At 40.8% G+C, this 14,524-nt stretch overlaps 1 protein-coding gene across 4 annotated transcripts in view; it reads right to left on the bottom strand.

Annotated features, from left to right (window-relative positions):
- LOC102290610 (equilibrative nucleoside transporter 1) overlaps positions 1-14,524 on the bottom strand; it is a 50,420-nt gene that overhangs the window by 4,615 nt on the left and 31,281 nt on the right. For 3 of the 4 annotated variants that reach the window (XM_042220312.1, XM_042220313.1, XM_042220311.1), the window contains exons 2-11: positions 9,409-9,496; positions 9,142-9,223; positions 8,465-8,640; positions 7,091-7,230; positions 4,737-4,871; positions 3,828-3,925; positions 3,549-3,630; positions 1,892-1,977; positions 1,531-1,639; positions 545-630 (exon numbers count right to left, since the gene is read on the bottom strand). In XM_042220312.1, the coding sequence (XP_042076246.1) occupies positions 545-630; positions 1,531-1,639; positions 1,892-1,977; positions 3,549-3,630; positions 3,828-3,925; positions 4,737-4,871; positions 7,091-7,230; positions 8,465-8,640; positions 9,142-9,223; positions 9,409-9,437 (1,023 nt within the window). In that variant the 5' untranslated portion in view covers positions 9,438-9,496. Of the gene's footprint in view, positions 1-544; positions 631-1,530; positions 1,640-1,891; positions 1,978-3,548; positions 3,631-3,827; positions 3,926-4,736; positions 4,872-7,090; positions 7,231-8,464; positions 8,641-9,141; positions 9,224-9,408; positions 9,497-10,334; positions 10,466-14,524 lie in introns of those variants that run through there. The other variant, XM_042220310.1, reaches the window with a different exon arrangement.

The raw sequence follows: 14,524 nt of genomic DNA, 5'->3' as shown, positions 1-14,524 counted from the left end.
CACACACACACACACACACACACACACACACACACACACACACACACACACTCTTTCCTCCAATACAAACCTCTGATCTCAGCAGAAAAGCTCGTCCCTGAACGTCTTTTGTTTTTCCATCGTTCCCTTCATGACTCAGTTATTCATACAAGGGCAAACATTTTATGCAGCCAGAGGCTTTCGTTAATGTTGTTTGTAAATGCATTTAAAGGAGTTAATAATCAAGAATACTTGATCATCTGGTTCAAGCACTGGTCACTGTCATCGCTGCATATTTGTACAGGTTAAAACACGCTTAAGTAGTGTATTATATACTTTCAATGTGTGAGTTTTTGATGGATAAAGGCTTGTTAACTTGGCCGTGCAGCTATTTGGACCGAGCTCACAAACAAACAAAGCCGGCTCTGCACTCACCTGAAACCTGAAAAATTGGCTCCACAGCAAACAAGTTTCAACTCAGTGTGGATTTTTTTTTTTTTTTTTAGCTTCATGATGTGGCCTCACTGGTAATTTTGGTAAGAAATCTCATTTGTGATTTACTGACCCACATACAGATGGCCGTCAGACTCCTGCCAGCCCAGTCCATCACGTTGAAAAGGAGGAAACACGACACGGGGATGAAGTACTTTTCTGAAAAGAGATCAAAACAAACCAACTGTAGTCAAGAGCAACAAGACTGCAGAGGTGCTTTCCTCAAATAAAAATACACAGGAATCCATTAAACCTCTGCTGGTTTAAGAGGAGGAGGTGAAGTTTGCTTTCACTTTTACGGAGGGATCCAGAGAACACCAAAGTAATTTCTAAAACTGATCTGGTGACACTTTAAACCTTATAGAAAAATGATGTTTAAATGGAAGTAATTTCTGGAATTTTACAAGCTGCTCTGAAGTTCATAAATGAAGTCTCGCCCATAATATTTTCAAATGAAACTATGCAGATGAGCACAATTGTCAGGTTTAGTGACTCTACAACACTTAAGTCTGAATTCTGGATATTTTCCGCAGCACTGCTGGAAACACTGTGATTTCTAAAAACACAGCTCGTGTGTGAAAACAGAGAAAATGAGCAGCAATTTCATAGCACGTTGAACTAAAAGCCTTTCAAAAAACAGACATTTGGAATCCACATCAACCAGCAGGCACCCCCTAGGAGATAGGATCTGATCAGTTTTTGTAATCTTCTTGTCATGATTATTTCATTTTTATAAGAACTGGAAGGCGAATGAAATTCAATAACTTGTCCAGGCCTTAAAAATTCCCCATATCATGATTGGAGGTTAATGGGTAAGCAAATGATTCCCAGTTCAATCCTGGAAGGAGACAAATCCTTCTGGGGAAATTGTGTCCAACAAAAAATCCACAGTAACGACCACTTTCAGAGAAGAAGTTGAGAGCAGTTTCCATTACTGCTGGAGTTTAGGAGTTAAAGATTCTTAGCAGTCATCCAACTCCAATATCAGAGTTTCAGAATTCCTGGCTCACTGATTACTGTAACAGTAACTCTTTGTATGAAAGGGACCTGCAGACTCACCCCAGGCACTTTCACCAGCAACTGTCGACTTGACATCGACGGTCACGGCTGGAAAAACTCCAATGGTGACAGTGAAGATGAAGCACACAGACAGAGCCATCACCCAAATCTGATTAGAGAGAACAAGAAGAGCTTTATCAATATTATGTAACCAGTCTGTCACACAGGTAGAAAATGCTCGCATGGAACAGATAATGTCCGACTTGTAATGAGATTGCTGGCTGCACAGCTTCAGTAGTAACTAGTTAATGTGATAGAAGCTTCTGCAACTCAATACACGATATTTATGATTTGAAAAAAAGACTCAAAAGTTTTGCCGGTAACAAAACCGGAGTTTCTGCCTTATAAGTTCTCATCTCACCTGCTTGAAGATGTTAAACACAGACGAGGTGGGTTTGGTCTCATCTTCCATGAGATTCACCACCGGCCGCTTTTCAGCTTCACGTTCTGAGGGGAAAAAACCACAAACTATTTAGTGGTCAAGCAGCACCTGGAGTTTAGAGCATCATTACTATATTTGAGTGGGTGTACACACAAGATCCCCATTGTTACATCTTATATGACAAAAGGGTTCCCATTAGGTACTCCTACTCCCTATAAAATTACACTGACTCAAGAAAATAATCTTTCACATCAAAGCAAACATGGTAAGAACTCCCGAAACAAGATGACTTCCCATTTATTTTCTCTAAAACCTCCAGAACTGCAGGAATCCACCTCCACCCTGGATTCCTGCAGCTCTGTTCACCCGCTTTAATGCTAATCGTGCAGCCTCATCATCATATGTGCAGCTGTGCAGAAGTGAGGAGGGGGTTTATTTTCACTTCTAGCATTAAAAAAGTGGGCAAAGGTAGGCACACATCAGCTGAATGTTTAAAGGTTTTAAAGGTTTTCAGCTGATAAGCATCATTTGCCTGGCTCTTTATAAAGAAGCGAAAAAAGAGCAGTTTTCTAAACCGTCTTTGTGTGTTTAAACAGTTAACAGGAAGTTGGGGTGGGGGGGTGAGGGGGTTCTTAGGAATAGTGGCTGCCACGCCTGTAATTACACTGGCAGAAAGACTTGTATGAAGCAAGCAGATTGAAGCCTTGGATGGAGATAAAGCCCTGCAGTCTGAATCCCATTTACCAGTCACATGCAATCTTTTTAAATAATGTCTTTGTCTAATCTAACAAGAGAAACAAAAGTACAATTTCCAAAGTGTTTCATCGTAGGAAACAGGCGAGGATGGAGCCAACAGCACATGTGAGCTACAGATTGCACTTAATAGAAAACAGGTTTGTGGAATCTGCAGGTTTTGAGATTCTGGATCAGTTTAGATTTCAGCAGAATGTTGTTAAAACTACCGTTTAGATCAACCCCCGGGCTTTGGACCGGTACCGGTCCGTGAGTCGTTTGGTACCGGGCCGCGAGAGTTGAGGCTCAGGTGTGAAATGTATGGTTTTCAGGGTTTTTATCGGTTTTCAGCGTTATGTTGTTATCGTTTACTCAGTTTTCCTGGGTCTTTTCACGCGTGTTATGAATAAATCTTTTTTTTCGGTACCGTACTGGTTTTATTTTGTTGTATTTATCCGCGACACCTTAAAGGCCGGTCCGTGAAAATATTGTCGGGCATAAACCGGTCCGTGGCGCAAAAAGGTTGGAGACCGCTGGTTAAGATGGAAAAATACAAAACAGATGACAGAATTTCGAGAATCTGATTTAGCAGGGTACACATGTTGAACTTTATTGCTCTCCATGTGATGTCAGTTCTTGAGAATTTGCACAGCCAGAATCAAAGTCTGAGTTACAACAGCGTTATGCTTTTTTGCATCTGTAACATCCAAGAGGCAGAAATTTGTGACAGCACAGCCTCTACGGTACAAGCGGACTATAACGTAGCATAACATGAAAAGCTGTGTCCTAGCTTTAACCCTCTGACTAAAACATCTGCATTAGCTTCATTGCCGCTTCCTTTTTGCACACATCTAAAAGTTTCACACTGTTGTCCTTTTTTATAATGAGCAGGCTCGGTAAGCACCTTTTTTGAGCAAGTCCATCTTGTTCTCCTCATCGGCTGATGGTGCAGATCTACTGCTCTCCATGTAGTACTGGAAGAACTCCTGTTAACAAAAACCATAATTAACTGATTCCACTAAACCAGCAGGACAAAAATGAGCAGCTTGTTCCCGGAGAAACTGAATTTTATTCGCCATCAATCAAAACGTCCTTTTCAAACAAATACCTTGTGAATAAAAAGCACTAGAAAGGAAGAAAACCAGGAAAAAATGTAAGTTCTATTTATAGATTGAGGCCTTACCATCTTGGGAAGAATGAAGTAGGACATTATAGCCAGAAGAATCACAATACAAGCTGTGATGAAGTAACCAAAAGCACTGTCCTGCAGTTCTGACCCACCTGAAGACAATCACACACAGTCATTAGTGTGTTTTGTTATTATTGGATAATTTCATGAAAAATGAATCAGTTCCTCCCAAGTCCCTCAGAATCAGCTGATTTATTTCTCTAATAACTTAAGAACACTTAATAAAGCCACAGAAACTTTTACATTCTCGTTATGAACATTGTCAGAGTTACAGACCCCTGAAGTCCACAAGGGCTGAAATCTTGTGCCTTTAATTTCACATCATTTTTCCAGCCCTCATACCTTCTAAAGGACAGGACAGACTCAGGGGACATTAATAGGGCTGAAGAACACATTCACTCACTCAAGCATCACAGACTGAAGCCACTGGCACCGTGGCTTCACAAGTGCTTTACTCTGTGAATCGCCATGTTGGGGGAGGAGCATGAACTGTGGGGTAAATTGACCCTTGATAGGGTAACCCAAAGCAAACTGGTTTTGGGTGAAGACAAAATGTGGTGATCCTGTATAAACTAAGTTCCCTCACTTGGAGAAGGGATAAGGGGGAAACCACTCTGCAACCCTGGCCTTGTTGGCAAGTGCCTGCTCAAATAAACCACATGGGTTCACCACCTGCAAGAGGAGCTGTAGTGGTCTGGTGTTTTGTGGCAGTGACCTTGTCTGTTTGTTTTTTGGGGGCAATTCAGTGTAGTAGACATCTTGGGGGTAAGTTACAGAAGCTAAAGTTTTTCATGGCTTCATTTAAAGTTGATGAACATAAAAAGTAAGCCGATTCAGAGGAGGGTCAGAACTTTTTCAGAATATAAGAAATGACCCCCGTATATTGTTTAATCCCAGACTTACTGGCCAGAGCGCAGATCATGGAGAAGGCAGCGAAGGTGCCGGCCAGCCCCTGTCCGCTCATGATGGGAGTGGTGTAAGAGGCAGGTAGAATCCCAGCCAGCCCGAACAGACTGCTCTGAAAAATCGCCCCAAACGCTGGAGAGGGATGAAAAAAAGAGAAAAACACATTTGAGGAATTACAGAGTGACTGTGACACAGAAACACAAAAAAATGATCCACATCTACACAGTTATAGCCAACAAGCATGTCAGAGAGAAACAACATCCTTCTGATCAAAGTATTTAAGTGTTGCATAACACTTCTATCATTTTAATTGTCTCCCCTAAAAAAGGTTTTTTGTCAGTACAGACTTTCCAGACAAATTCCTTCCGCATTACAACATGTTACAAACGAGTTAGTAGCTGCAGAAATCTCGAAACGTGTGAAACTGAGAGGAATGTGCCGACGCAGATATCAAAGCCTCAAAGTCACCGTGTCCTCCCCTCTAAAGCAAACACGATGGGCTGTTCCACATGCGAATCTGGGGGTCAGGACTGGCCCACTGGGGATAAGGAGGGGGGGTAAGTTCATTCCTGCTGCTCTGTGACTTATTGTAAACAAGCAAACACTGTGAGAGCGCAGCTTGTGTATCTTTGTCTGTGTGAATTTTCCCAACATGTTCAGGGGACGATTTTTATCAAAGAAAGATCCACAGAAATAATCAGTTATACGACTTCAACATGGAAATAAGGCCATGAATTAAATTCTTATTCTAATACAGATATCTTCATGAAGCTTATAATTGTTAGTTTTCTGTTTCTGGGCTCTTAAATTTATGATTATGTTGCTAATGCAGGATAATTCTTTGCAGATGTGCAGCAAGCTGTGTATCTTCATTTGCCTTTGGCACGTGCAGAAATCAGAAAACTCTCTGAGGCCTTTTCCCCACATTTTCTGTTTAACTGAACTACTTCTGTGTCATTTTTCCCCTTTTTGTACCCCTGGTGTGTGATTTTAAATGAATTTGTTGGTCACATCCTCATGTTTTGGCTGCTGTACCCCCCTTACCCCCAGATCCCCGTTCTTGCTGTTGCCATTTAGATGTAGTTTGAATCAACATACAGTTTTCAACCCTCCATCATCTGACAAAGAGGTCATCTAAATCAGCGGTCCCCAACCTTTTTTCCGCCACGGACCGGTTTATGCCCGACAATATTTTCACGGACCGGCCTTTAAGGTGTCGCGGATAAATACAACAAAATAAAATTAGTACCGGTACCGAAAAAATGAGGATTTATTCATAACACACGTGAAAAGTCCCAGGAAAACTGAGTTAACGATAAAAACGATAACAAAATGACGCTAAAAACCCTAAAAACCATACATTTCGCACCTGAGCCTCAACTCTCACGGCTCGGTACCAAACGACTCCGGTCCGTGGCCCGGGGGTTGGGGACCGCCGATCTAAATAACTGTGGCTGTGGATAATTATTGAAATTTGATTGTCCTCTGTACCAACGTTTAAATTTTAATCAGTTTGTCACCTGAAAAGTTGATTTTCTGGCTCATTTTGATTTGAGTGATAGTGAAATGGCTAATTTTTTTCTTTTTAAATTCTACTTGCTGTTTTTGGTTTTTCCTTGTATTACATTATTGACAAAGACGAATCTTCACCAGTAGTTCTATGGCCTTGAGCAAGCCTTAGAGCGTTGCATTGAGACTGACACAAATCAGGGATTTTGGGGTTGAACAGGGACACTAATATGAGCGGACAGACGAAATGTTTTGGGACTGAAAGGTGGTGTGATCCCAGAAGTGATGCTTTGTGACCCTGATTCTGAACTGCTAGCTGCTGGAATCTGTTTCGCTTGCTGAGGTAATTCGTCCTTGTTTTGTCTTTTGAATCTAGATTGAATCAATATATGCTTTTTTTATTCCTCCATCAGCTGGCAAAGAGGTCATGTAATTGACTGGATGTGGACATTTAATGGATCCTGACTGTCCTCTGCACCACTTACAGGACACGAAGCTGAACACTTATCCAACATCCATTTCAACTCCACTGCCCCAAGCAGAGATGTAGAAAAACTTCATAAAAACCTCCTCCCACACTACCTGCACTCATTTTAAGCTCTCTATTGTTTCTTTTCATCTAGTATTATTTAAATTTAGATTTACTGAATTACGTTTTTCACTTTATTCTTCTTCAACAAAGTCATTTAACATTTTCTCCGCATTTTACAAACAAAAGGTTTACATGGCCTACAGGTGAATGCACACAATCAAAGTACCAACACTGCTCTTGTTATCAAGTAGGCTAGTTTAGCCTACTTTTTCTGAAGAACTGTGCATTTTTTTAAGCACTAGACACTCACAGTTGATGCAGACAATTTTGACCATGGTCAGGACAAAGAAGGGAAGAGGAGCCAGTTCTACTTTAACAACCACCGCTGTCACCAGAAAAACCACCAGGATGACAGTCAAGCTGCCTGAGATTCTCAATTTCTGAGGAATCCTGAAACAAAGAAAAACCACATTTAAAAACGCCCATACTGAAAGCACACAAGCATCACTCAGTTACTGCTCTTCAAAGAAATGCAAATTTCAAGAAAGCGGAAGTGCTTGAGTCAGTTGCAGTGACTAAGCCCTTTTTTCCCCCCCATCTTAAGCTCATTTTTGTGTCTTTCTGAAAGAACAGCAGTACATAGAAATGGCACATAAAGCAAAAACTAAGTGGTAAAAATGCTGAGAAATGAAACCGAGGAAGAGAGGGAGACAGAGGGAAACCAAAGTACAGCAAACCAGGAAGAGGTAAAGAAGATACATAAAGTAGGGAACATAAATAACATTCCTGAGTAAGCAGTGCAGGAGAAGGGTTCATTGTGGTCAAGGGCCACCCGGGATTTTTCTCAATCCTACTCTAATTAAACCAAACACACTAAACATAAGCTCATACAACAGGATCACGTTACTCACAGTGGCACGGGGTGACTGAAGGTTAAGGGCGGGAAAAGTTTACACTGTGCGTGTTAAGTCTTGTGTACACAATCTTCTCCGAATTAATTAAAAAAAAACAGCTATGGTAAAATTACTTCATAGTACAGAAAACAGTTATAACTGAGTTATTACACCAGGGGATTTATATTACACTGAACTTGTGTAAGTAGTGAAGATGATTAGAAATTCGAGCAACTAAAAGTTTGAGCCTGATGGATGAATGTGGAGGTCTCCTAATATACTAGCTCCATTGAGGCTAACTGTTTAGACAGCTTGCCTTGTGAGTGATTGGTTACTGTCGTTATGACGATTGTATCAGCAGAGATACCTCCCCAGAGATTAGACATAAGCGCTGTGAACCACTGAAGAAAAATCTAAATGTAAATTCTGCCTCAGAAAAATGCTGTATTAATAAATATTAGCTACTGGTGTACTCTCTGGAGACTGTCGATATTTATAACAATTAAAAACATTTTTTTAAAGGGTTAATCACAATTAAAACAAAAGGGCAAAAATGTTTGAAAAACATGAAATATACTAATTAAAAATGTCTCAGTGCCATAAAATGAGAAAAGATACTAAACTGAAACCGAAAGCTAGTGCTGTTATTTCATTATAATGCAATACTGTGGCCACTAAACCCCAACTCGTGTTCCCTCAGATCTTTTCTCACTTCTTGCTTCAGTAGAAATATTTACAGTTTGCCTTTTAATGAGTCGAGCTTTTTATTTAGACTGACGGTAGTTCGATACCTTTGGTGTATGAAGGAGTTGAGACAGGTGAAGATGAGCAGAGGCACCATGGCGCACAGCGTCATCACGTTGTTGAACTTGGACTCCAGCACATTGCGAGAGTCTCCGGCCGTCACGTTGGCCGTCTGATTGGAGGAGTGCACAGTGGGCACGTCCTTCAGTCTGCTGGTGAAGTACTGAAGATAACAGAGGGAAGAACACACGTTTACCACAAGGGTTCTCCTGCAATTCATCACTAATATGGAGTCACAGGTTTATGTCACATGAATGTAATTTATAGAAAAAACTGAACTATGGGTGCAGTTTTTATTGTAGGACTCCTGCAACAGACTGAGGGTAAAATTTTGAGTCAAACTAAGCTGAATGAACATGATTTTTACACTCAAACAGTTTCCTGATGGTGTCAAGCAGAGCTGAGCAATCTCATTTTAATTTCAACTGAAACTTTGATGTGTGACAGCCACTAACATTAAGTGTATTAAAAAAAGAAAGGTACACCAGCCTTTGTTTTGCCAACCTTCCCATTAGTGAAGCCTAACCTTTCAAAGAACTACTTGTTAACCACAAAAGGCACCACCAGGGCTCTTCCTTTTATTTCCATCTGTCTCCTGATCTAGAGATAAACCACATTGGCCTGCAGACGCTCTCGCAATTACAAGATTAAAATTGTACTTTACCATTGTTGCCGTCATGAAGAAATTCCATGGCAAGAGGGTTCCCAAGCCCAGGATAAAGAAAATGAGCCATACTGAATTGTATCTGGGAAAGAAGCAAAAGGAAGTTCGCATGAAGGCACATCAATCAAGTCATTCATGTTAGTATCAACAAACAAATCGCAACAATATATACACTGGGACTCCACCAAATTTCAGTCAGAGAATATTAATGCCAAGATAAAACCCAACAAAGGCACAGCTTAAATCGTTTAAAAATTCTCCTCTTACTTGTCCCGAGGCGCATTGATGGCCGTCATGGTTCTCGATGGACAATCTTGGGGTTCGTGTTCAGTGTTGGATTAGTGCAGCACCAGGTCTGCAATGTGCAGATGACAAATGGAAGGTTACACAAGTAAAAATCTCCGACGTGTTATTATCAGCAGCCATTTGTTTCTTTCTGTATTTACATATTCACATGTAATAGAGTGAGCACCGAGTCTTGTGAATGCCTCAATATCCTCCACTTTCTTTCACACGATGCATTGTTTAACCTGGTTAAAATGTATACATTTCTCACCTCTCCTCTCAGCTGCGCTTGCAGCTTTGTTATACATTTTAAAAGCAATGCATAGCCTGTGATATCAAGTATTTACACGTGTTTTTTTTCCCACTGGTAACTTTATTTATATACTGGTTAAACTCGTCCTGTAAATGAATTGCCTTACAAACTCGGAGTAGGATGAGCTATTTCTAAAAGAAACAATTGGAGCTTCTGCCAGGAGGAGGTCAGAACAAGCTGGCACGAGCAGGCCAACAGCTACTCACTCCCAACTAGGGCACTAACTAAAAGAGCAACTGAGCTTATTACGCTGCTGCTTCATTTTTTGGATTCTCCACCTACTCCACATGACGACCTTTTTATAGTTCAGAAACCCCCCGTTTTTAGTTTCCAAACAACCTCAGATTGAAAATCTAATTAATACACAAATTTCAATAAAAGCTTAATTTCATTTTCTAATTTATGCAACGTGAACAACCCCTCAGTCATTCCATTGTGTTTACAACACAAACTAACCGCAGCAACAAAGAGCAGCTTAACACTTCAGCAACAATAAGCCAGAGGCATCTTCCCACAAAGTTTTGAAATTCAAAAGTTCACAGCACAACTCCTCTTAAACACAACAAGTACAGGAACAAACTGCAAATAAACTTACTCTGAGAGGCGTTCAAACACAGACGGAGGCTCTCGCTTTCCACTGATCAGATCAGGGCTGAATAAGCTCTGCCTCGCTTATACTATACAGATGTTTCGTAGGCTGACACCCAACTGTCTTGTGACCAGCCCCCTTTGCATCTAAGTGCCCATCCCTCCTCCTTCCCTTTACCTCGAACATCTTGTTCTCCTCGAGCCCTTCCAGCTCTTCCTACACATTTTTACATTTGGAGCACACAATACTCTTGTCATACAGACTACTACTTTACATAGTCGAGCAAAACCAAAAAAACCAAAAAGAGTGATTAATTAAATCCACCAAGCGTCCCCTCTGCGTGATCCTATTTTTCCAATCTATCCATCCGCATGTTCCCTTTCATCCCATGTGTCCTACTGTCTGGTAATTTCTCATCTCATTTCATCCACTTTTCCTCCTCAGCAGTTCTTTTATTATCAAGTTCACACTTTCTTGACCTGCTCCATCTATCACTTCCCCATCCACTTTGCTCTCACTGCCTCTTATTGACTTATCCAGAACTATTTGTGCTTCCCCAACTCCTTTCAAACCTTGAATCTGATGGAAGACATGTGCTCACATACTGTATCTGTGTGACACACATCCAAACAGAAAATCTTCACTAGAAAACACTGACTCCTTTAAAAAAAACAAAGCAATTTGGCATCAAGTCAATCCAAACAACATAAAGCAAAGTTTAAGCTAACAAACTGCACTATTCAACTTTAATGGGCTCAATTTAAAACGGTATCCTGTGGACTTGACGTATTCACAGTGGGTGCACTTCTTTGCCTCTAACATGGAGGGGAAACCTTTTTCGGCGAGAGGAAGTGTTACCCTAATCTGTCAGGGTGATCAGTGTTTATGGTGAAATTAAACACTGATATGGTGGTATGGTTCACGGCCGCACTCTCTTGCATCTAAAAGTCACTTTGTTTTGTTTGCATGAAATAGTGATTGGCTGATATGGCATTTTTATTATTAGTAGCAATCAGAAAGATTGATGACCAATATTTGAAACAGATACAGTTTTGTAGTTTTGATTAAAAAGCCACACTAAAAATGAAACAAAACTTTCCTTCAAACACTCGTGAAGGATCACACACACCAAAAGTGCAGTCGGATCTGCTTGCACAAGCCGTGCTTGGGTGTAGCTCCGGCTTGTCGTGCACCTCTCCTATTGGACGCAGATGGGTCAGCTGTGACAGCGAAAAGAAAAAAAAACAAACAAAAAAAAAAAAAACACTGACAGGTCTGTGGTGATACCACAATCTCGCAAAACAAACCAATGTGGCAACTACAAGGGGGCCCATAAGCTGTTGGAAATAGCGTGAGCAAGGCCACTGCAAAATGTTGCACTTTTTGAGCATTAACGTAACCGGGAGGCAAGAAATGAAGATCACATGACTGCATTTGTAACATTTGCAGAGATGTTTACTTCAGTAATATATGCTAACCTAACACTGAATCCCAGCTCTGCTAGCTCACACTGCTGCAGACCACAGTAATGAGAGGTGAGCGATAAGTCAGCCGAATGATGTGCAGACTCTGCCTTCTCTCATAAGCAACAGGTGACTGGCTGATGGGCCAAATAACACAGTACATCATGGCAAAGGCCACAAGAGAGGACACAGCCGACAAGTATTTATTGTTGAAAATTCTGCATTAAATTCAATCTGCAATGAGCGACTGATACCAGGAGTATTTAATGCATATTTCAGTCTCCTGCCTTTCGTCAAGATAAAGATGACATGAAATCTGCACAGACGGAGAGACGAATAAGCTTGGCGAGCGAATGATATCCTCCTCTCACATAAGATAATTTGTGGAACTAGACACTCCTCAGAAAGTAACACTACAGTCATAAAGGGTCATCCCATCACATAAGGAATTGTCTGAAGCTGACGCACAAACGAAGAGCGTCTGTTTACGTGGCTAAAACAGTTCTCTCTCACAGTCAGACAAACGATATGTAACTGTTCGACGAACAATCTGAGCTGCATAAAAGGTCAAAAAAAAAAAAAGAAAAACAACCGAATTGGGAAAATTTCCGAAAAAAAGAAAAAAAGGGAAATGTTTAAAATACTTCAAATTTAACCAAAATCATCAACAGAATGTGAAGTTAATCACATCAAGGAAACATATGTATACAATTTGACTTAGCTACAGTTGAATTAACTGCCTTTCCAAAGTGTGATAGAAGCTCTGTAGTGCTGCTGAGAGAACTTATGAATCCATGACCAGCCAGATCTAACTGGCTGGTCATGAGCGAGCTATGAGTGAGGACAGAGGGTCCTCTATATGCACACACAGGTTAGCTAATCGTACAAACATGGGACTGAACAAGCAGAATCCATCTGTGAGAAACCCCTGTCAGTGAGACGGGTCTATATGGATTGTTAGAGGGGCAGAGGACCAACAGACAAATACTGCAACAACGTCCCCTCACACTAGAAACAACCTTTGTTACATTTGTTACACTGTGCGCAAAGTTAAGGTTACAATTTGCAAACTGAACGATGTGATTAAGAGTTTCAGCTTTCCTTTAAACACAGACACTATTCTTTTAAAAAATAGAGTTTGTCCTTGCCCACTAAAGGTTTTCACCATCTTCTGAATATTTCCCTACTTCCTTTTTCTTCCTCCCATTTAATCAACTAGGAAATTATGTATCAAAGCACGATTCCTGTTATGAAGGTCTTTGGCAGCTAAGTTTGACCTTTCGGGAAATTATCTTCGTGTTTTTGTTCACGTGCCCATCCTGTCTCTGTGCTGCCTTCCTCCAGGTACTCAGGCTTCCTCCCACAATCGGAAGAGATGTTTGTTAGCTTAATTGATGAAAGTGAGTGTGTGTGTTTCGGTGTGTCTCAGTGTGATGGGTCTTACAACCTTTGATGGGATGAGCAGCTAAGAAAACAGATGTATGGATCCACAGGAGCACATATTGTCTGAGCTTTATTTATCCCTGTTTCCCCACACCTTTTCAATGTCAAAACTGAGAAAACTGTGACTCAACATTTTGTAACTTTCCAAAACCACTAATCTGACATTGACGCTCTTTTCACACAGTGACTAACCGGCTGCAGCCGTGCAGAAGTAAGAAAGGACCAGGATTAAACTTCTTCCTCCTGAAAAGCCTTTTGAGAATCACACCACTAAATCAGTATTTTAAACATCTCTCTTCTCTAGTTAGCATGATAAATGTCAGTCTATCAGAGCAGCTTATTGAGGCTTGACGTTGACCATAGCCATACACTACAGTGTGCTTAAAATTCACCAGCTTTGCCTTGTCCCAGATTCCTGTAAAGTATGCCTCTCTCAACCTAACATGCCATCAAAACGAGCCAGTTGGCATAAGCTGCCTGGTGCTGAAATGGTGCCCAGCAAACACACACTCACTCACACAGGCACTTTGCAGTCTGTAGAGTGGTGCACTTTAACACTTTCAATGGCTAGCCTCTCAACGATGTCCAAGTCCAACAATCAGCACTTCAGTTAACAAAGACTTAACAGCACTGGTGGTAATTTATTGTTTCCCCCTCTAGGAGAACTAGGGCAATTCAGACCAGCCCAAAAATGTATGTGAAAAATCTGGTCTGGTCACGCCACAATGACGCTACAATAAAGTGGGCTTCTCATCCCGTATTCACCTCATTTTATACTTGATAAAATTGAAAAGTCATTTTTGTTCTTCTCACATTTGTGTCATTAATCCAACTATAAAGATTTTACACAGTGTAAAAATGATCTTCAAACTTAAATATTGCAAGACCCATGTTGTTTTTGTGTTGGAGCACAAACATAAATCCACATCCTCATCACAACCTCAACCAAATCTGAGCCAAAGCTCATTTACAGGAACGAATGAGAAAGCCTCTTAATTTAGATGTGACAGACAATCCCACCATCAGCAAAAGATTGATGTAACCACTGTGACGTCGCCCAGTGGTTATGATTTTGAAAGAGATATTTATGCGTTACCATAGTGACCAGAAAGCATTAAGGGGCAGAGAGGAGGATGTTACTCTCAATGTTGTTGGCGCATTTCAGGAAGACGCTGCTAAAAAAGTTACACAATTACACAGTGAAAACCCCCCAAATTACTATCCAAAATATACAGAATGCTTTCTAAAACAGATGAATCAATATCACTTCCTACTGCAAAATGGGAAGCG

This window comes from Haplochromis burtoni, unplaced genomic scaffold (genome assembly GCF_018398535.1).
Source record: "Haplochromis burtoni strain Fernald_Lab_line unplaced genomic scaffold, NCSU_Asbu1 Contig_46, whole genome shotgun sequence".
NCBI lineage: Eukaryota > Metazoa > Chordata > Actinopteri > Cichliformes > Cichlidae > Haplochromis > Haplochromis burtoni.
The sequence above is the reverse complement of the archived record's forward strand: the minus strand, read 5'-3'. Positions and strand labels throughout refer to the sequence as shown.